We start from the raw sequence: 24,198 nt of genomic DNA, 5'->3' as shown, positions 1-24,198 counted from the left end.
TGATATTTAATGTCTGAGAGACAAGTGTGTGCACAAGTTTGCTCTTTTTTTTTTTTTACTTTCACATTTGGGAGCGTAGGTGGCCCGGGGGACCACCCTGGATCCCTGGTGGGGGTGATGATGGCTCCTTTGCTGGGCTGCGGGAGTAGGGATGGGCTGCGCTGCCCCCCCCCATTGCCTGCCCTCCCTCCCTGGGCTGGCTGGGTGGGGGCCGTGGCCAGAGTTAGCGCCCACGGCCCGTTCCCGCTCGTCTGCTTGGCTGTCGCGTGTTTGGTTGGGCTCGCGTGCAGCTGGTTGTGATTGGGTGTGCTCGGATGGAGGGTCACGATGCCAGGATTGGCGGTGGGGCGGCGTAGAGTCGGTTGCCAACGGGCTTACACTCACAAGGGATTCACACGATTACAGGGTTCTAGATCACAGTGCTGATTTGTGTACACTCTAACCCTCCCAATCACTTAGCTTATAGTCTCCCCCACCCCTCCTCCCCTTCTTTCCCTGGTCAACTGGCACCCCCACATGGTGTCAACCAGAAATACATCTAGCTGACGATAGAACCAACATATTAATAGTTAGTGTAGGTGTTCAATGTATTTCCGGTTGTTGCTTTTCTTTTCTTTCTTTTCTTGTGTTTCTTTTTTTTATGTTCCCCCATAACCCCTTCCTGTTCGCTGCTTTGTCATAATAAATGAGCTATGTTGAATGATCACAATGCGAGTACGTCATACTCTCAATGTGAAACATTAAAACTGTTCAGAACAACCGAACACTTAGAACTCCATTCTCCATGTCAAACAGCTTAACAGGACAGGTTTAAAAAAAACAAAAAACTTTCACATTTAATTGCCAATAATCAACTCTGTGTGTGATATCATCAATCGCCTTACACACGCATTTTTAAACTGGCACCTTTAAGCGAACGCATTACTACGACTCTCAAGAACAACTGTCACACTTTTAAACAGGCATTTTACAGAAGACGGCTGTGGGCGTGCATTTCGACTCTTTGGCCAATCATATCACCAGAATAACCGAACGTCACTGTCAAGCGCAGGCCCCCTGAACAGACTTTGCACCCCAAGCGGATAGTGTACTTACACCGGCCGCCACAGCGAAACGATTCGATTGCAGGGATTGCGCCGCAACCATATGGATGGGAACGATCTCGCTCCGATTTCACTTTGGGCATGCGCAGTCGCTGCTACTAAACAATAAAAAAAACAAAAAACAAACATGGTGCAATGTCGGCTTTAATTGACTGTTTTTATAATATTTATAATTTAATTATTAGGGCTGTCAAAATTATCGCGTTAACGGGCGTTAAATATTTTTTTAAATTAATCACGTTAAAATATCTGACACAATTAACGCATGCACTGAATGAGCCGCTCTCGCATTGCCTCAAACAGATTTCAATGACGCTGTTTATGGACTTGATGGGTTTATGGTCTCTTGTTGTATTTTGGGTAAGATATGCACAGAGATATATCTGTTATAAAGGCGAGTGGACACAGGCGTTCTTTGGGCTGCGCCGTTTATTGGCATAAGGTTCTGCAACTCCTTCACAACAAACAGAAGTATCATTTAGTGAAAGCACAACAAAAATAATATTGCTATCTCTCAAAAAAAATTATGTTCACAAAAAGAAAAGCACTTCAGTCTGTAGTAATGAGGCCCTATTCTAACACAGCTAAACAACAATGCAAAGTGAACTGGCATTACTCAGAGTTTTCTTATTATTGTTATTTTTATTATTATTATTATTATATTAACTCTACTTTTGATTGAAAATTGTACAAATTTTATTAAAACGAAAATATGAAGAGGGGTTTTGATATAAATTACTATAACTTGTAACTATAACATTTATCTTTTATGAACTACAAGTCTTACTATCCGTGGATCACTTAAACAGAAAGAATGTTAATAATGCCATTTGTGGATTTATTGTTATAATAAACAAATACAGCACTTATGTACAGTATGTTGTATGTATATATCCGTTTTGTGTCTTATCTTTCCATTCCAACAATAATTTACAGAAAAATATGGCATACTTTAGAGATGGTTTGAATTGCGATTAATTACGATTAATTAACTTTTAAGCTGTGATTAACTCGATTAAAATTTTTAATCGTTTGACAGCACTATTAATTATAACTTATGTTCGTGTTTTTTGTGCCTTTTGAAGCAAAAGAAAAAACAGCGTGTACGCCATTGCTTCGAGTGTGCTGGTATGTTGTCTTCCGGGCTGAGGAGGTTGCTGTCAAGGATGTGCATCATTGGCTGTCGCCTTGTAAAACTGCACTATCCCCAAGAGCCTGGCATGAATACTACTTCATTTTGACGTGGAATTGCAACATTGTTCTAATGGAGACAGAACCATGTAAATCCGAACATGAAATGTGTCATATTCTCGGCGCGTCACCAGACTAAGACGGAAAATTACAAGGGCTGCCAAAAACAACACTGGTGTTCTGAGTTACTAGCGTGTTCACGGAAGAAATTAAACTCATAACTCAAGGCAGCACCCTACGGTAAAAGGAGAGACATTGTTTCTCTGGCAACTTATCGCAACTTAAATCCAGATACATGCATCGGTGTTATATCCAGGTTTGACATAAAAGCATCAGAAGATAACACGACCACGTCTGTGATGTAGCAGGTGAGCCCACCATGTTTATCACGGACATAATTGACAGTGTGGAGATGTGATGAACAGCTGTCACAACACACTTTGCTGCGCTTGTGTATTTCACTCACTTAATCGATGTCGCACACATGCATGCACGCACACACAACTACTCACCCTGCTGGGTGCTCCCTCTGGGATTGGGCAGGAAAGGCATGAAAAGAGAGAGAAAAAAGTAAGATAAGAGAGATGAAAAAGTGTTGGCGTCAGTGCTGAAGACGGGAACAGCAGTCAGTCAAGGTTAAGACCGCTCTTCTTGTTAAAACGCCATTACGGCCAACCTTTGTGACACAACATCTTACAAAAATGCGTTATTTTGCAAATACAGAATGGAGACAAGCAGACCCTTTTCTTCTTTTTAAAAAAAACAACTTTCCAACCTGGCTTTATTCATGAGTCTCTTGGCGTTGAGCCTGAAACAGATAAGCTACGCTAGGGAGGTGAAGGAAAGTTCAGGCGTACAAGCGTGCGTCCGCACACTGCCAGCAATCTTTAATAGCTCAAATGAGATCCACAAGGCAGGCTACTCAAAAAGATAGAGTGCTCTTATTTTTCAAATCGTTGACAGTTTAAGCTTACAGTCAAACTAAGCATAAAATAAGTATATGGTGTGTATTTAAAACAAAAACAAAGCTTTGCCTTAGAATTGTTAAATACGATGAAATACTACTTCTAGTGACTTTAAATTGACAGCAGAGCATATTTTGGACACGAAAAAAAAAGACAAAAAAATCTTAATACAGTAATAATAATAACTAGAAATTGCAATTTCTGGAGAAATTACTCTGGGTCTTTGCTGTGTGGAGATACAGATTTTAGCCCCGCCCAGGTTGGTTTGGGGACAATATCAGGTCAATTCCTGTTGATTTGGGAATATTTGGGGGGGCGTGGCCTGGTCATGTCAGGACATTTGGGGACGTGGCCTGGTCATATGAGGTCATTTGGGGACATTTGGGGGGGTGACCTGGTCATATCAGGTCATTTGGGGAATTTGGGGGGCGTGTCCTTGTCATATCAGGTCATTTGGGGACATTTGGGGGGCGTGTCTGATTGATATCTGGTCATTTCCTGTTGATTTGGGGACATTGTTTTTTTTTGCCATTTAAAATGGGAAAAAAATTGGAAGTCAATGGCATCAACTTACGTAGGCGTTAATGAAAACCAAGTACATTGGCATCAATAGAATGGACAAACATGTCCGTCAATGGCATTAAACAAAGTAAATTTTATTGGAAATGAATGGGAAATTTGGACGTCCATGGCCGTCAATGGCATGACCCTCCATTAGCGTCAATGGAATCAGGGACATTTGGGGGACACGTCCTATTGATATCTGGTCATTTTCTTTTGATTTGGGGACATTGAATTTTTTGCCATTGAAAATGAATGGGAAAAAATTTGGACGTCCAAGGCCGTCAATGGCATCGACATCCATATGCGTCAATGGAATCTGAGTACATTGGCATCAATAGATCCGGCATTCATGGCTGTCAATGGAATCAATGCAATGTAGATTCATTGGAAATTCCATTGAAAGTGAATGGGGAAATTTGAACGTCGCATACCATTAAAAATGAATGGGAAAGTTTTGGCAAATTTCCGGGGAACCGTAATTCTTTTCCAAATTCTGTATACAAATTTTACACCCCTCACCGTCTCGGAATTTTGATGTCCAAATTATGTGATTTGGTCAAAAATTGTAGGACTAGATAGTTTGATTTTTTTTTAAAATAATAAAGAGTTAATAAAAGTTAATAAAGATCATGAATTGTCTGCTGTGTTGCTTCGATACCTCTGAGATGTTCTGGGTCAAGGTGGTTGCGTTCGTCCTTGGCGGCGAGATGGGCTGACACCCCTAAGGCCCCCGTCAGTGCCAGGAGTCCCGAGCCACCTGCGCCAAGAGACAAGCCGGACGGGTGCGGCGTGAGGGGGATACCCGGGGCGTGGTGGGACAGGTGCTGGAGCTGCTGCTGCTGTGGCCACAGGGGCAAGAGAAAGGGAGGGGGGAAAAGATGTGGAGGGGGAGATAGTTAGGAAGGAAGGAAAGAAGACGGTCACAGTGAAGTGAGAGGAAATCATAAGAATGGAATTTGATAGGATGGTAGTGAGATTAGAGGATTAAGAGGTCGACATTGTGGATAAAAAAAGCAAAGACGGAAAAAGAGGAAATTGAATCATCAGCAAACACGAGGGAGGGGAAAAGATGTGGAGATGACGATCAGGCGGGGTGAAGTTCGAATATATGGGATCATAAAACAATTAATGTGTTAAGAATAAAACAGCACAATCGAGAGAAGAGTGGTGAGACGATTGATGGCATGTAGGGAAGAAGACAGTATTAGGATGTCGATTAAGGGTAGAGAAGAGGAGAAGAGGAAAATATAGAAGAGTATAAGAAAAAACAACAGCCATGCTTGAAGCAAGTGAAATACACTCACACAAAAATAAATATCAGACAAATGTTAAACACAAAAAGAGTAGAAGAACAGCTAGTCACACGCCTTAAAGAATACGGTACTTTAAGATGACACTAACGTGAACAGCGCCCAAGGTTGGGAAAGGCTCGGTCCATTGAGGCATAGTGTAGCAATGCTCGTGTAATGTGTGTCCATGCATTAAACCAATACTATGTGACAGGCAATGACTTCATCTTGCTCCGCTGAACGATAGTCTGAGGCTTAATTTTTGTCAATAAAGCACTATTATATTTTTACTTAAAAAACAATTTATAAGAGTCACTTATTTTCGAGACCCCTGATGGAACAAGCCAGAAGTCACAACAACTAGAAGAATTTAATGGTCAGCTAATTATCTTAGCTTTTTTTTTTTTTTTTTTTTTTTTTTGGATTAGTGGCACAAAAACACTTGCCAGTAAAATACAACAGATGGAGAAAGAGCGCCTCCACTGGAACGCTTTTGAGTTGGTTTTCATACACTGGCATCTACCATTGCATTAAGCTAGCAGGTGCTAAAAAAATTAAATGTAGTTTGCATTTTAGGCTGTGTTCAGACTGCAGGCATATCTGATTCCAATGTTGATTCGTCCTCAAATCTTTTAGGACTGACTGTTCACACTATTTATAGCAAGTGTCCAAATCAAATCTGGGCCTGTTCAGACTGGGCCACATTATAGACCCCAATCACATGACATCACAACTACGCCTCCGCGCCATATTGTCCGTCAGGTCATCGTGTTTACGCATTACCGCTACGTAAATTCCTCCTATTATGGCATGTTTTGCTGCTCGTTAACATTAATAATCATATTGGTGAAGGCGAGTGTGGCGGTTGGTTGCAGTAACAGAGAAGATAGACAGAGAGACTTGAAGTTCTACCGTAGAGACCCGGAGAGGAGAGCGAGATGGACTGCTGCAATTCGACGACAAAACTGGGCACCAAACGCTCAACACAGATTATGTAGTAGTCATTTTATATCTGGTAAGATGCATTTAATATATATTTAGAGGGTTTTGGGCTGACAACCACAATTAAGATCATTGCGAGGCTAATCGCCGACAAAATACAGTTTCAAATTCAAGATGCTTATTTCTTCCACCATCATTATATTTTGAATAATATTTAGCTGGTACCAAGTGAAATAAGCTGGCCTCGTCTACGGATCATCAGTTAAACAGGTGTGTCCAAACCTTTTGCAAAGGGGGCCAGATTTGGTGTGGTAAAAATGCGGGGGGCTACCTTGGCTGATTTACATAGAACAATACATTTAAAGAAATTTTAGCAAGCCCTTCTGTGTGTCACATTTGCTTTATTATTTTTTTAAATTCATAATTTCAACAATCTTGTCTTTGTGGCGTTCTCTTTCGACATTCGGGCTCTTGCGAAATACTGCTGCTGTGAAACTAAACTAGCTTCAAGTTGCTATAATTTCTCGCTGCGTATCTTCCCTGTAATGTCGTCGTACATGTCAGCGTGTCTTGTTCGGTAATATCATTATCGCGTCACATCGAACTCTTTGAAAACAGCGACTGTCTCTTTGCAAATGAGGCAGACACAGTTGTTGCGTGTTTTATTGAAGAAATAGTCCAATATCCACCTATCCTTGACGCGTCGGCCATCGCAGTCAACTTTTTTTTTTTATTGATTGTCACCATTTTAGAAAATTGGAAGTAAAGGGTCACACGGAGTAATGTTGCTTAGAGTGCTGCTCTTAAAAGTTTTTCAAAATTCATGAGAATAGGCTGATTTTGTGTGGACAAGATAGTTGTAGATATCAGGGTAGCAGATGTCACGCAGAGAGGGCGAAGACAGCGGGTCAAAAAATATCGATTTAGGCATCAAATATGGATCTGGCGAATGGATAGACTGAAGCTTTTCCACATAACGCCTTTTATGCAACGCATCCAATGAGTTTACAGCATCTGAAAGCACCGGGGCTTCCATGAATTGCACTATAAATTGCACGACAAATTGAAACCATTGAGAATATGGATAAACAATGACGGACAATGTCAATGTTATGTTATGTTATGTAAAGCGTCTTTGAGTGTCCAAAAAAGCGCTATACAAGTTTGATGTATTCTTATTATTATTATTATATGGCGGCCGGATATAGCGACACGTCATTCTGTGACGTTGGTGAGTAGGGTCTATTGACACACCTGACAAGTTGCTGTGACAATGAAGGTGTCGTCCAGCATTGATAGTCAAATCCCATCTGAGCTGTTCAGACTGATAAGCAGTGTCGTTTTCGTCAACAATGAAGATAACGAAAATATTTTCTCAACGAACAATTTTTTCATGACAATGACATCACGATGATGCGCGTAAAAATGTTTTGTGAGACTAAAACACAACGAGATGGATGCCAATTACCGTCTGACGACACGAGAACGAGATGAAAATTTGCCATAGTTGCCGTCATAAATTCACAATGTGTGATATTTTCTCATTTTATGTGTAGTTAGCACGCATTTTAGCAGTGTTTGGTCGTGTCACTCATGTGACGTGCTGCTAAAATTACCTCATGTATGTGGTTTCAATCCGTCTTGCAAACATCAGATTTCGGTGCTTCATAACTCTTCGGACTACAAAAGAGCCATCCAGTTTCAATCTGGACGAGCAGATTTTGGCTGCCAGTCTGAACAAGGCCTTAGTGCAAAATAAGTATAATTTTCTTTGTTATGTGTGTTTAGCTTTACAGTATACCTGAAATGGAGTGTAATAAACTAGAAGTCGACCAATATGGGATTTTCAATGATGCCGATATCTAAAAATAATTTCAGCAGATTGCCGATATCCCTAACCCTAACCCTATAGATGATTTTGTAAGTGATATTTGAGGCAAACATACTTTTTTTAAAGCACGTAGATTATGAAAGGCAATTTTAAAAAATTGCTTCACCAGCTTCAAATTTATAATGATGAAGGATTAATTTGGTCTACTGCTACCATACCAATGAACGCAGCACTTATTTTCATGATTTTACACACACAGCAAGAACAGTACATTATTTTCATTAAATTAAACTCACCTGGACGTCACGAAAAGATGTAAACAAGTGAGAGTTCAAGAGGACGCTTGCCATGCTAAAGCTAATGCTAACGTGAATGCTACGAGTTACACTTAGAGTGTAAGGATCACTTAGTAAACACCTTAAAAGGCTAAAGCAAAATTGCATATTCTCTCATGTAAGATAAGCCAAAGGCTACGTCTACACTAGGAAGGATAGTGGCCTTAAATGTGTAGTTAGTTGGACTGTACGGCATGTCGGCCACACTAGTATGCCTATTATCCGAATTAGTTGTTAGACGGATAACGTAGGCGGGTAATGTTACCCGCCGCCTAAGCGTCGCCTAATATGGACTGCTGTCTCCGTATAACATTCGGATATTCAGGAAGGGACGTCACGATGCTGTTTTTAGTACGGCATGACACCATGTAAAACAATGGAGGCGGACGATCACGACGTGGCATTCCTGCTCATTTCTTTTCCACACATTTTTTTGAACTTTCAAACTACTTTCAATAACATGCTTCAATTCAGTCCCCATTTGAGGTCCTCCCATCGCAGATGAGTTGGAGATGAGTGTTTTTTAAAGAGCTCGTTTTCCAAGTTGTCTCACATTAGACAGCTGTGGGGCTGGCCCCTCCTAACTCAATGCCGACCGAACATAAGTACTGTATATAAAAATGCCTAGAGGAAAACTAAACCCAAGAAAGTGACCAGCGTGGTACCCCCAGTCTAGGAATCTAAATAGAAAGCTAAACATCCTTGAGTGTTGTTATTGTGTTTGTGTGTGGTGGTGACTCACCCCGATAATGGCATTGAGTTCAGCCATGGTGACCTGCTTGGCCCGCTCCACTGCTTGCACCACTTGTTGCTGGTGCTATACAAACAAACAAATACACATGATGGCCCATAAATAGAGAGAAATATGGTTGGATATAGAGATGTGACTGAAAATTCGGCGCTGAAAACTATCGGCCGAAAATAGCTAAAATGCATTATTGGTTTTCGGTTTTGAATACCTAAAGTTTACCACTGAATAGTGTGAAGAACCTTAGTCCTCTTGTGAAGACGTAATAAAAACACACTGAGAAGCAACACGTTGGCTGATGCGGTCTCGCTTACACAATTGCCTCACAGCCAACATGTCTGCGGTTTGGAAGTATTTTGAGGTATCCCAAAAATATTTTTTGAAATAATTTACTTCATCGCTGCTACACGCTCGTTCTGAAAAGTTGCTTTCCATTGATGTCCCGCGTCACATCGAGTACGGTGCATTTGAGCCCGTGCACGAGTAGTTTGAAGTTTAACCTAGCGAACAGTAACATACATGAATAAAGTAGTATTTAACTCATTTGCTCCCAAAAACATATAAATATGTTCTATTTTAATCTTTCTTTTGGTGGGTTCCATGTTTATATAGCAATAGAGCAGAGTTTTCTGTGGGTCTTGCAAAATCAGTCAAAATCCAGTAAAACGGCCGGGAGCGAAGGGCCTTGCTCCGGTGAAAATGGCTGGGAGTGAATGAGTTAAATGCATACATGTGCATTTGCTGTAGTTTAATACAATACGTTTATGGCACGATCACTTCCTCTTTTTGTAAAAATTTTTCCAGTGACTTCCACAACCCCTTGCACACTTCCAGTCCCTGTTTGAACCAGCTGGGAACAACTTCGCTCGGGTTCATCGCCGTTAATTTCAGTTGTTGCAGAAGAAAAAAGCGAGTCTTATTTTAGGGTGTAAGAGAAATTGTAATAGCCTTGTAGGTGTTTTGTGGTTGTGTGAACTACAGTTCCACACATACATACATCGAAATCACATTTAGCTTAGCAATTGGAGGCGTGAGACCCAATTATTGAGTGTCCCAAACTTTCAAGAAAGGACATTAATCAAGGTTTTATCGGCCGTGACATGTGTGTCTATGTCCACCGAACAGAATGCTATGACGACATCAGCACCTCTGGTGTAGGACACGTTCGGAGTTTGCCACAAAATGTTCACTGCCGCCAGGAACGCACCCTCCAATGGGTGTTGTCTGAATCGGCACCTTTCTAACTCAATTTCTCGAGGCTCCAGGGTCGTAGAACCATTGCCAAGGGAAAGTGAATTAATCGGAAAATAATGAAATAAAATAATGTTTTTTAAAAACTGAAATAAAAAAGGAATTATATACACTACCATTCAAAAGTTTGGGGTTTATGTGACCCCAAACTTTTGAACCGTAGTGTACATAATGAAAAATCCCATATAATACGCTAAGGATCAAAAGTTTGGGGTCACAAAGACCCCAAACTTTTGAACGGTAGTGTACATGTTTATTTTTCGGCCTTTCAGTTTTTGGCCAAATATTTTGCTTTCAGTAAATATTTTGCTTTCAGTATATCTCTAGTTGAATACTGAGAGTGTGACAATATCTCGATACAGCCATATATCTCGATATTTTGCAAACCGATCGGTTATCGATATGCTCCCGCCAAGTATCGATACTTTTATTTGACATATTGGCCATTGGATGCTGTAAACTGCTCAATGTTTGTTGAGCAATTCCTTAGTAGTCCACTAGGGGCGCTCAAGAGTGGCGGTGAAGGTAAAGTGCGCACAAGTTGTCTACAGAAGAAGAGAAGAAGCTCCAAGTGGGTTGAAAAAAATAAAAAAGCTTCGTGGGAACGGTGGAGAAAAAAGTGACAAAAATATTGCTACAAATCACACATGTGGACACACTTTAGATTTTACACCAACAAGAAAGAAAGGAAGTAAGGTGAACAAGGACACTTTGCTGTATGCAAGACTTGTCTAACAATAACGTTCACTGGCAGCTGGTGACAAAGTGGACACGGGATTTCTTCTCTGCTTCGCTTTCATCACTTGAGGTAAGAAAGTTTTGCAATGTGATTGATTTTTTAATTTTCCGTCATTTCCCGAATATAACGCACACTTTTTTTCCCCAAAATCAACTTGTAAAATCATGGTGCGCATTATAAACGGGTACATGGATGGAGACAGAAATATATATATATTACATATATATATAAACCGATTTTTTTTTTAATTGACACGGCCACGTTGTGTTGAAGAAACGTATGCGGCGACCCGTCGCCGACCATTACGGTACGTGACGTCACCATTTTGTTTCGGTAATACTTCACTCTAATCGGCCGAATGATTTCGTCTGTGTTAAATTCTGCTTTTTTTACTCTTCATAAAGCACAGAATTTAGTTTCTTGAACTCATTTGAGTCAACGTTTATTGCAGCTCCGCAACTCTGACCATAATGTAAGCACACAGACTTCCTGTGTCCGTCAACTATAACTGTCCCTCAGGAAACTCAATCCCAAATAACAATAGTTCCTATTACTTTCGTGGTCATAGCGATGAGCTCTCACGGATTTCCGACTTACGTTCTCACTTTCATTTTACCGTATCAATCCATGGAAGAAACATTTATTCATCATGATGAAACGAGCAAGTTATACAGCAGCCTTTAAAAGAAAAGTCACATCTGTTTTGTTTTCTCCTAGATTCTGGTAAGCTGGAGAAGTTATTAAATCGTATTATTACCGTAAATATTGTCAGTTTATGGTAACGTTTTGAACTACCAATATGCTATGCTTGTGCTGTGTTTCACCAGTCAGTAAAATGACATTTCGGTATCTGTACACGAGCTCTGTTTTCTTGTATTCTTCTATTTATTGGTACTAAAATTAGGGTTCGCTTTATAAACGGGTACAATATTTTTCCCTAGATTTTACAAGTAAATTTGGGGTGCGCATTATACACGGGTGCGCCTTATATTCGGGAAATTACGGTACATGTATTATTTTGATGACATTTGGTGTTGAGTGATATAAAATAAACCAGGACCCTAAACTGGATGAAAATTTGAAAATTTAGTTGTATGGGTGACGGGAAACTGATAAGCATATGCTTTATCTCGTCCGCCTTTGTCGTCTTCTTCGGTTCCTTCGGGCAAATCATAATCACATTTTGTAATTGCAATGATTGTTAATGAAAAAAAAAAAAAAAAAAAAAAAAGGAATATCGAACAAGCCTACCTGAATTTACTGATTTATTTGATATTATTTGAGAACCACTTTCCATCTAGTTTACTACACAAACTGATATTACTGCCATTTTGATGCAATAAGCTATAAAAAATGGTTTGAATAGCTTCCAAAATATATAAGGTGATGTGCATGATAATTAATGTAGCGTACATATTAAAAATAGTTAATTGTTGCATTTTTTATTTATATACATTCAATTCATGTTTTGTTTAATTCACTCAATACTTCCAACACAAAAAAATCAGGATTTCCACTCAAAAGCTATTAAGTAACTTGTATTTTTTTATTTTGTTGTTTTTAAGGTGAGGAAGAATGTGACTGACTGAGTCCGCCATCTCAAATGTGGAAGTGCTCAAACCAATGCTTTTGGCAACAAAGGTCATATACGAAGAAAAGACCCACCAATTTTATCCTTGCCCCACTCCAAGCTCAACTGTTGACTGACACCGACAGCACTGTTAATTAAAAAAAAAAAAAAAAACTTTAAAGAAATTAAGGGTGTCATTCATCATGATCTCTCCAAGAGATATCAGTGGTTGTGGTTTGTTTCCTCTATATGTGCAGGTACACAATTTGCATTAGATTCATATTTTACAGGAATGTTGCACAGAAAATGTGTCACTGTTTAATAAATGACTTAAACAGGACTTTTTCTATTTTTAAATATCTTTTTTTTCCTTTCAACAGTTATATCGTAGAATATAATGTATCAAATTTCTGACCAATATATGGATAATCGCTGTATCGTGATATCGTGAGGTGCCCTGAGGTTCCCACTCCTATTGAATACATTATGTATTGTGTAATGTTTCAGAATGCAGCTGACATAACATAGATTTAGAATTACGTACTATTTCAATTTAATTGCAGCATGTTGTTTGTGAGCCAATAAAGAATATTAACTCATTGGCTGCCGTTGACAGCCATCAACTGATCGCTGCCAGCCCCTTCCACTTTAAATAGATTGGACGTCGATCTCTTTTAACGGCACTGAAACATGAGTCAAAAGGTATATGTAGCACTAGGAGTGGAAACCTCTTGGTACATCACGATACGATACGGTTTGCAATACAAACCTCACGATAACGATGATCTGACGATACGGCGATACAACAATTATCGATACATTGGTAAGGAAATAATTCTAGAATATTCTAAAAAACAACTAAGAAACAGAAAAACAAGCTTCTGCTGTGAAGTGGAATGAGTTTATCACTAGTTGACGCCCAATCCATTTGAACTGGGAGGGTGACAGCGAATGATTCGCTGCCACCCCTCCTACTTCAAACAGACTGAACATCTATGGCTGTCAGTGGCAGTTAATGCTAGGCAATTAGATAATTTTGGGTCATTGAAGGTCTCACTGGAACAGCACCAAACAAAAGTTCCAGCATCATCACCTTGTCTAATGCAGATTCTTGACTCTTGACACCTTGTCCAATGCAGATTCTTGACTCTTGACAAGGTGATGATGCTGGAACTTTTGTTTGGTGCCGTTGCAGTGAGATTTACATAGATGATTGCCTGAAGAAGACATCAAATATTATACATATTCTACAAACAACTAATAATCAGAAAAACAAGCTTCTGTTGTGAATTGGAATGAGTACATCACTAGTAGATGTCCAATCCATTTGAACTGGGAGGGTGGCAGCAAATGAACATTTGTTCATTCGCTGCCATCCCTCCCACTTCAATGCCCCAAAATGAACCGCAAGTGACCTGTAAATGCCCTGAAAATCTGACAGAATGACTGTGAATGCTCTGGTTTCTAAATGGATTGGGTGTCGAGCACCGTCAAGTTAACTGAGACACTATTATGGTGGAAGATTTTGGTAGCAATTTGTTGGTTCCTTTTTTTTTTTTTTCCCCCGACATTGACACCTTTTTAAAATGATATCTCGATTCTTGCAGGAGCATATCGATAACCTTTCGGGATACAAAGTATCATGATATATCACCATTTCGATATTTTGTCACACCCCTATGTAGCACCCAAAATCATTATTTTTCAAATACTTTAGGTAAGAAAAGGTCAGGCTTTTGCACATTACATTATAATAATTTTTTTTTTTTTTTTGTGCCACAGCCACATTGCGATGGTCTTCTCAGAATCACGGTTTTATATTACCGTAATCTTCTCTTCTGATTTTTTCAAACTGTAAATTGACCTCTATCAAAAATTCCCAATGCATCTCCATTTTCACTGACGTTAAGTACTTCAATAAATGTATACTCATGTAGGTGCTGGCATCCATGCTTAAAGAAGCACAAGACTCAAATCCTGGCGTGTTTATAGAAATTCCCAATGTAATCAGTCACGCACATGCACACACACACACGCGTGCGCACACACATTGTGTCAATATTGATCAAACTGGCAGAGCCGTGACCTCGCTGTCTGCAGGATGCACATTCATCAGTGCACGCTCACTCTGGGACCAAAAGAAACCTGTCTGAAAATTTGTATTCTCTGCACGCACGCACACACACTCTCTTTCGCACACACTTTCACCTTACATTGTTTGCAGCGTCACATATGCCTCAGGCAGATTGCTAAATGCCAGCGCTTTTGACCTTAAAAACGCTAATTTGCTACAAAATTCCCTTGTTCTTATGAGGTCCTATTGCCCCCTCGTGGTCGTAATTGGCACATGTGGAACTCGGTGCAAAGTTGTTTGTACTGCCTTATTATTACACTACTAAAAATGGTTGCAAATGTTCATACAAATTATACATCACCAGCTGGTTTTCAAGTCCTAAATAAATGTTGTCACACATTCAAATGACAAACTATGAACTCATGATGCCGGATCTGGAGTTGTTCAAAACTTAAGGCACAATTATTCCTTCTCTAAATTTCTTTGATTATTTGTTGATCCATTGATTTAATCCAATGGTTATCTTCAAACAAATCTCTTTTAACTACCAGCTGCAGCAATTTGTAATCTATAATAAGAAGTTAATTGGACTTGGCACTGTCAAGGCAAAAGACTTTCCACTTATTTAAAGACTGAGATGAAAGTGCAGATTAATTTGTGCAGGTTAGAAAAATTCAACATAAATCATACTTAGACAAAGTTTTCATGAAAATACGTTGTTGTTTACACACTAGTGGTGTAGCATTTAACTCATTTACTCCCAAAAACGTATAAATACGTGCTATTTTTAATTGTTTCAGTGTGCCAAAGACTTATTTATACGTCTTTCAAGTTTTTTTTTCATAAGAGACATCTCTTGGTTGTGATTCAACTGAGCTCCAAAGAACAAAGCTGAAAATCCATTTTAAAGCAGTAAAGCTGGCCACTGGAGGGCAGTAGCGCATTTGGTAAGACCCAAAACCCGATTCAATGGCAACGAATGGCCGGACCGCATGGTCGAAGCGCCGGCGGAAGGATGCCAGGTGGCGGACGACGGAGCAGAACAACCGAGAGGACGCCCGGGATGCCAGGCGCTGGACAACTGAGCAGAACGACCGGGACCACCAGAGCAGCGGAAGATGCCGTTGCTGTGCTCACCGAGCAGACCCCGCAGAGACAAAAAAAAAAATCCATCTTTATGAGACAGGCGGCGATGAGGGAAAAGTTTACCCAGCTGTCGCGGCCACAACAGCGTCATCTCTCAGTTAGTTATGTGTAAATAAATTGTTACTTTGCTATCAAAAGCTCTATTTGTCTTGTTGTTCGTGTTATTTTGTAAATTGAAAACATTCTGATGTTTGGGATGTAACTAAAGCAAAAAAATTGCTGTTTTAAAGTCAAAGTTACGTTTCAAACGTATGCTTTCACAAAAAGCTCAATTTCTCCGTTTTTTCATCAGAAATTGGAAAATTGCTGAAACTATTTTCTAATGCTGATTTCTAAAGAATGGAAAAGGATTATGAACTTACTTTTTTTCCTGCTGACAGAAGGGAGTCTAATCTTTCTTTTGGTGGGTTCCATGTTTATATAGCAATAGAACAGTATTTTCTGTGGGCCTTGCAAAACCAGTCAAAATCCAGTAAAATGGCTGGGAGCGAAGGGCCTTACTCCGGTGAAAATGGATGGGAGTGAATGAGTTAATCGATCTGAATCGATAGATCGATTTTTTAAAGCACAATTGAGTCAGAAGGAACATCGATTATTATCGTCATCATTTTGATACGCAGCTTTATTTCTTCAAAACAGTTGAAAGTGTTTCAGTAACAAAATAGTCTTTCATCAAAATTACTTTCTATTTCCCATTTCTTTAAAGCAACACTTGGTAACTGTTCAGTTTTGGTTGATTTTAGCAACACCGGTGGACAAAAGCGGTAGTGTTTTGCCTTAAGGAAGACTGTGTTCCCCATTAGGACCAGCGCATGAGCGCACAGTGTCTTAAAATCCTCATCTACCGGCATCTGTGTGAAGGATAAATAATATAGGGCTGTCCCAAACAACTAATTTTCTCCCGATTAGTCAACCGACTATTTTTACGATTAGTCGACTAATCTAATAATTAAAAAGACCTTCTTTTTTTTTTTTTAGTAATTTAGCAAAGACATTTTTGTTGACGCTTATCAATTCACAAAAACATTTTGGAACCCTAAAATTATATTACAAATAAAAACAAATAACAATAATAAATCACAAATAAACAATGAGTTCAAATGCTGATAGAATTAACTAGTGCAAAAGAATGGAATGTAAACAGATTCAGAACACCGACTTCGCCTTTCCAACATGATTCAAAACAATTCTTAAAAAAACATCTAGCATTAATATTATAGTATAGTACTGTATATAATAATATTATAATAATTATTCATTGTTAGATGATGCCAGATTTTTCATAAAGCGTCTCATTTTAAAGGTATTCTTAGTGTAGATTCTGAATTCTGAAGTATGTGGGATTAACTCCAGAAATCGTTATTTATATGACGAACATGACATGCATTTATTTTGAAATGTTCACCGGAAGTACGTTCGCTGAACAGCTAACTTCAGCTTTACGCTCCGCAAAAAAAGCACTTTTTGTCATTGCATGTAGTGTCAGTGATAAGATTTTTTTTTTCATTTTTTTCGTTTTCAAATGCTGTTAACCAGCGATTTTTCATGTTTGAAGTGCCATCTTTTAACCGCAAGTTTGCTTTCACAAGCTGCCAATGTTTTATAGCAGGCTAAAGTAGGTTGCCTTTTTCCCCCCTTTCACCTCCGTGTAGAAGTGCTAACGTTACAGTGTATGACATAGATGTGTTTTCTTATTTTGTATGTCTGAACTTTAATTCTACAGCGTGTTGATAAGCGAAAGGAACTGAAGTCTCATTTGCTATCAGCACGCACGCGCGCAGCGATAAAACGCAGCTGTGAAAATTACCGTCCTCATTTTTATTTGCCGTGCGATAAATCATTGCATATCGCGACAGGCTTAGCAACTTTAATAAAACATGTCGTTAGTTAGTTAGTTAGTTAGTTAGTTAGTTAGTTAGTTAGTTAGTTAGTTAGTTAGTTAGTTAGTTAGTTAGTTAGTTAGTTAGTTAGTTAGTTAGTTAGTTAGATAGATAGATGGACTTACAAACTGGGTGACAGCTCTTTAGGTGTTTATTCACGGCCTACGTGCAGCCAAGCTGGGCATTGAAGAGACAGGACAGAAGAGTGTACCCTCCTTTGTTTCTTTGAAACAAGTCAATGTTTTGGACTTTGGCTTTGTGCCGCTTTCCCCACTTGCATACAGAGCGTCTGACATTCTGAACTTTCCACGCATATATTTTTTTAACCCTTCATTAACCGTCGACGGGATGTTATGCTCGCCGACCGATTTACGTCATCGATGACGTCGACTACGTCGACTAGTCGGGACAGCTCTAAAATAATAATGAAGTAATGAATCCAGTTGTGGATAAAAAATAGCATAAAAATAGCAAAATTACACTAAGTTTCACTTTTCACGAAATACACGGGGTCCAATGATAGTGCCAAGTTCAGGTTGCTACCGGGGAGAGCCCTACAAGGTTTGCTACTGCAAATAACCAAATCTTGTGGTTTCTGTGGAGTACATTTTAACAGCCCGCGGGGGCCCCTTTCATGGTCAGGGCCCCAAGCAACTGCCAGATTTGCCTGTCCGTTAGCCCCGCCCTGTGTATAATCACACCACAGCAAAATATAACAGCTCAAATAAATCATAAAAAGCCCACAACGTATGAGACAACCCGTGGAGTACATGAAAACTTTAAAACATTATGCGTAAAGATAGCCCCAACGAGGATACACAGTCCGCGTTTTCACCCCGCATAAGTCATCGTAGCGGAACCATTTTGTTTTAGGAAGTTGAACCACAAAGAAATGAAATCTGTATGTGATTACACTGTGGCTTTGAGGTCTTTGCCAGCCACCTGTAGTCTTGGACGGCACTAGCCTCCAGAGATCGCTTAGCGGGTGGACCGCGTTCTGAACTTGCAGTCTGAATACGATCCCATCGTTTTCAAGGCCAAAATTACAACAAGAGTTTTCCGAACACAGTGAATCTCTGCGGGAGAAGTGTTTTCATTTCTCTGATGGGCAGGAAAGGACACTTTTCCTTGGTGTTTTTGCAACCTTCTCTTAGCTTGGATTGCCAAGAGCAGCCAAAGCTAATGCCGCGCCGAGCCCGAGTACACTGCAGAAGTCACTCTAGCGTTGTTAAAGGTTGTAGACCTGCTCTAATTGCACAGAAGCATCTGAAGTAGCCCCAACTAAGTGGAAATGGCTTTTCATGCTACAAAGAGTGCAAATGCAGGTTATCCACTGCGACAGGGTAGTTTCGGGCCTAAATCCTCACAAAGCCTTACACAGTGTTCTGGAAAGCAAACTGCACGCACTTGAAGAAGGCCAGGAAGAAAAAGAGTTGAACAAGTCAGAGAGTGCAGAAGTGAATAATAAGCAAGGACTAAAGATTGGTCGGCTACACTTGACCTTTCTCCAACCTTCTCTCATCCACAGCTAGAGAAAAAAACTATTTAACTCACTTGACGTTTGCTGCGGACCTCAATTGAAGGTCAATTGACTACATTCTCTGGGACAAAATGCCACAAGCACTAAAAGTTGGTCTTACAAAAACATCAGGAATGAGCTTCTTTCAAATATTTAGCTGGATTTAAGCAATTAAAAACATGGCTTTACACTCACTAGGTACTCACTGTATTGAATACAGTGTTGCCTGAATGTACAGTTGGCTCCACTGATGAGTTTTTCGGGATGCGAGCTTTCTCACAGAGGATTTCCTCTGTCTTGAGTTAAAAAGAAATAAATGTACGAAAACACAAATGTGAAGCATTCCATTGAAAGCAGACACTTTGGTCAACAAATGAACCACGACCGCTCAGCTCACTCCCTAAACGTCTCACTACTTCAGAGACATGATAAGCCCAACTGAACAGCGTGCATATTAGCTAACTATTAGCTAGCCCAGAGGAGCTAAAGGCAACAGTTAGCCCATAATTAACTAATTTATTTTAATTAATTGATACAAAACTTTAAAAAGTAGAGCTCTTAGGATTGATACGTAAACATCCCTAGAATTTACCTACCGTATTTTTCGGACGATAAGTCGCAGTTTTTTTTCATAGTTTGGCAGAGGGTGCGTCTTATAGACCCCACTCACATGACGTCACAACCACGCCTCCGCGCCATATTGTCGTTCAGCTCGTCGTGTTTACACATTACCGCTACGTAAATTCCTCCTATTATGGCGTGTTTTTCTGCTCGTTAACATTAATATTCAAAATGGTGAAGGCGTGTGTGGCAGTTGGTTGCAGTAACAGAGAAGATAGACGGAGAGACTTGAAGTTCTACCGTATTCCGAGAGACCCGGAGAGGAGAGCGAGATGGACTGCTGCAATTCGACGAGAAAACTGGGCACCAAACGATCACCACAGATTATGTAGTAGTCATTTTATATCTGGTAAGATGCATTTAATATATATTTAGAGGGTTTTGGGCTGACAACCACAATTAAGATCATTGCAAGGCTAATCGCCGACAACATACAGTTTCAAATTCAAGATGCTTATTTCTTCCACCATCATTATTTTTTGAATAATATTTAGCTGGTAACAAGTGAAAGAAGCTGGCCTCTTCTACGGATCATCAGTTAAACAGGGGTGTCCAAACTTTTTGCAAAGGGGGTAGGTTTTGGTGTGGTAAAAATGTAGGGGGCTACCTTGGCTGATTTACTTTAATATATAAAACTCTTCAAAAAGCACAATAGCTCTGTTTGTTCTCTGTAAAGAACATATTAATAAAGTAAAAAATAAGATATTGTCAGGTCAAAAAAGGTACTGTTTATGCAACCAAAAGAAAAAAGAAAAAAAAGACTGTACACAAATCGGTGGACGAAACTCCGGGGTAGTAAAGAAAGCGCGTAAATCGAGTACATCGTAACCCGGGGAATACCTGTATAATATTAGATATCTGGTACTGTATATCTGGACATGGTGAAAGTTTCTCAAAAACAGGAAATTTTCTTAATTTTCTTAATGCTCTTTAAAACTACACCCAGACACCCCTTTAGGACGCAAACAAAGTGAAAGTTTTTAAGGTGAGCGCTTATTTATAAATCATTTAGAAAAATATCCAATAAAAAAAAATCCAGAGGGCCTCATATCTCATTTTTACACTGTGCGAGAAGCCTCTGATCTTTTAAATATTCACTCATCCCTTTATTCTAGGGTTGTTCCGATCATGTTTTTTTTGCTCCCGATCCGATCCCGATCGTTTTAGTTTGAGTATCTGCTGATCCCGACATTTCCCGATCCGATTGCTTTTTTATTTTTTTTTGCTCCCGATTCAATTCCAATCATTTCCGATTATTTTTCCCGATCATATACATTTTGGCAATGCATTAAGAAAAAAATGAATAAAACTCGGACGAATATATACATTCAACTGTATTTGTTTATTATGACAATAAATCCTCAAGATGGTATTTACATTATTAACATTCTTTCTGTGAGAGGGATCCACGGATAGAAAGACTTGTGATTCTTAAAGGATAAATGTGACTTTGTATACTGTGACTAAATATTGCCATCTAGTGTATTTGTTAAGCTTTCAGTAAATGATACTGCAGCCATTTAACTTAACTTAAATATCTTCTCTGCGTTGGGAAAGAACATAGGGTGTTAAGAAAATGATCAACTACTACCTTTCTTCCCCAGATTGCCTCCCACGTTATTTTTAATTGCTGAGAGAGGTATTGTAAGGCTTTAGCCACATAAAAAAAAGGCTCCAAAGGCTGTCAAAATTGTCACTACTCATTATACGCTGCCTTTTAGCGCTATCTATAGGTAAAACAGTGTCTTTATAGTTTAAACGCGACAATGCGTGAATGGGTCGTGCAGCACATGCGTTAATCACTTAACGTGATTAATTAAACAAAATTAATTGCCGCCGTTAACACAATAAATTTGATAGCCCTACTTTAAGCCAGAACTACTCTGGATGAGTGTAAGACATTTTGTCTGTAACGTTAAATACAATTAGAAAACGATTTAAATTAAAAAAAAAAAAATTAAAAAGGCATGTCTGATATTTTTTTGCCGATTCTGATACTTTGAAAATGACGAGATCGGACCTGATCGATCGGGACATCTTTACTTTATTCCTTTCAAATTTCCTCTCTTTGTATTACTTTTCTCAATGTTCTGCTCACGAAATCCAGCTGAAGCACAACTTTAAAATACAAACCTTGAAGTTAAAGTTTCTGAGGTGCGATTTCACAAATCATTTTAAAAATATCCCCCCAAAAATGTTTTGATAAAACGCAGACATTCTCCTCCGGGCATCATAACTTCTTTTGACACTGTGCAAGAAGCTTCTAGTTTCCGTGGAACGGCTCATAAAAGTATATATTTTCTGTGCTATGTTTATCTCTTTGACATCCAATAAAAGGTAAAATGTGTATGTGTTTGGCAAGGGCCACACTCACCTCTTGAGAGAGAAAAGGGATGATCTGAGCGCAGATGGCACTGAGACGCTTCACAATCTCCGCCTGGGATGGGAGGAAATGGAGATAGAAAATAAATATGAGAGAGGCTACTCGATCACATCCCATATGGCAAAGTGCACAGTGAACGCAGAACATATGATACACGCTTTCAGCATATCAAGGCTTGCCACATCAAAGAAACACACTTCTAATGAGGTTTTGTCAGAGGAAGAACGCGTTTGGAGAACGGAACAGAGTTAGCTGCACCAATTCCCCTAATCATACTCATAGTCATGCTTTTTGTCCAGTGACAGAACACTTTCTTAGGTACACCAGCAAGATTTAAAGCAGTGGGTGGCAAAATAAGGTGTGGGTTGATCAATTCTTTCTTGAAATGAGTAAATTAACTAATATCTAAAAACTCATTGGCTGTCATTTGCCACGTTTACATGGAGCCAAATATTCCAATTACAATCGGAATATTTGTTCAAACCGAATAAATGTGTTCCATATAAACACCTCATTCGGAATGAACAAGCCCAAACCGAATGGAATTTCATTCCGATTCACAGGGGTGGAATATTCCTTTTCCCAAACCGATTAGAAGTAAAATTATATCATGTAAACAGGGAAGCGGAATGGTGTCTGGTTGCGTTCTTTCTGCGCATGCTCCGTACTGACGTGGTGACGTCACTTGGTGACGTAAGTAACGTCACATGCAACATGGCTTCCAAGCACACGCACAGCCCACCCACACAACTTTTTAAATGAACGGCGTGTCATTCTGAAGTTTTGTTTCCACTCGAAAAGTTAGAACAGCAGCTGATCTGACGATCGATCTCCATGTTTTGCAACGCGACGCTTTGTTTTGATTAATCTGCGCATGTCAGACGGCAGTTGTCAAACGTCCTTTCGGAATAAAGGCAGACACATGTAAACGCTGGATCGGAATAGATGGAGTGACATGTAAACAGCTGATGTGAAATTTCCATTCGGAATGATTTGAATCGGTATGAATAAAAGTCAGCATGTAAACGTGGCTATTGACAGCAATAGACTTAAAATACATTGGAGGTGGACGGGCTAGTAGCGAACATTTGCTGCTTGCCATCCCAGTTCAAATGCAGTGGATGCATATCGAAGTCAATGGCAGTCAATGAAATCATGTTTGACTTCAGAGGAGTTCCAAAAAATTGATTATTACAAGCACCGCGATTCGACACCTGACGATTCGATTACGATTCATTAAGGCTCAAAAACGATGATTTTCCCTCATAACTTTATGACAGCCGCTCGTAGCGGAACGAAATTGAAGACACATCTGCCGTCGGGACACCTTTAACGGATGCACGCACGTTATAATGGATGCTGCCTGTAACTGAGTGAGAGATTTACTCTTTTTCAAAAGACTGGGAAATAAATACCGTAATTTCCCAAATATAAGGCGCACCCGTGTATAATGCGCACCCCAAATTTACTTGTAAAATCTAGGGGAAATTATTGTACCCGTTTATAACGCGCACCCTAATTTTAGCAGCAATAAATAGAAGAACACAAGAAAACAGAGCTCGTGTACAGATACAGAAATGTCATTTTACTGACTGGTGAAACACAGCACAAGCATAGCACATTGGTAGTTCAAAACATTACCATAAACTGACAATATTTACGGTAATAATATGATTTGACGACTTCTCCAACTTACCAGAATCTAGGAGAAAACAAAACAGGTGTGATTTTTCTTTTAAAGGCTGCTGTATAACTTGCTCGTTTCATCATGATGAATAAATGTTTCTTCCGTGGATTGATACGGTAAAATGAAAGTGAGAACGTAAGTCGGAAACCCGTGAGAGCTTATCGCTGTCAACACGACAGTAACAGTAGGAATTATTGTTATTTGGGTTTGAGTTTCCCGAGGGACAGATATAGTTGACGGACACAGGAAGTCTGTGTGCTTACATTTGTTATTGTCCGAGTTGAGGAGCCGCAATAAACGTTGACTCAAATGATTTCAAGAAACTAAATTCTGTGCTTTATGAAGAGTGAAAAAAAGCAG

General features: G+C 39.5%; 1 protein-coding gene across 6 annotated transcripts in view; it reads right to left on the bottom strand.

The window, feature by feature from the left end:
* tle2b (TLE family member 2, transcriptional corepressor b) overlaps positions 1-24,198 on the bottom strand; it is a 215,457-nt gene that overhangs the window by 50,141 nt on the left and 141,118 nt on the right. For 5 of the 6 annotated variants that reach the window (XM_057841876.1, XM_057841875.1, XM_057841877.1 and 2 more), the window contains 4 exons: positions 22,143-22,205; positions 8,963-9,037; positions 4,482-4,662; positions 2,807-2,823 (listed from right to left, as the gene is read on the bottom strand). In XM_057841876.1, the coding sequence (XP_057697859.1) occupies positions 2,807-2,823; positions 4,482-4,662; positions 8,963-9,037; positions 22,143-22,205 (336 nt within the window). The remainder of the gene's footprint in view (positions 1-2,806; positions 2,824-4,481; positions 4,663-8,962; positions 9,038-22,142; positions 22,206-24,198) is intronic. The other variant, XM_057841878.1, reaches the window with a different exon arrangement.

This window comes from Corythoichthys intestinalis, chromosome 7 (genome assembly GCF_030265065.1).
Source record: "Corythoichthys intestinalis isolate RoL2023-P3 chromosome 7, ASM3026506v1, whole genome shotgun sequence".
NCBI lineage: Eukaryota > Metazoa > Chordata > Actinopteri > Syngnathiformes > Syngnathidae > Corythoichthys > Corythoichthys intestinalis.
This window is presented reverse-complemented; position numbering and strand designations above follow the sequence as displayed.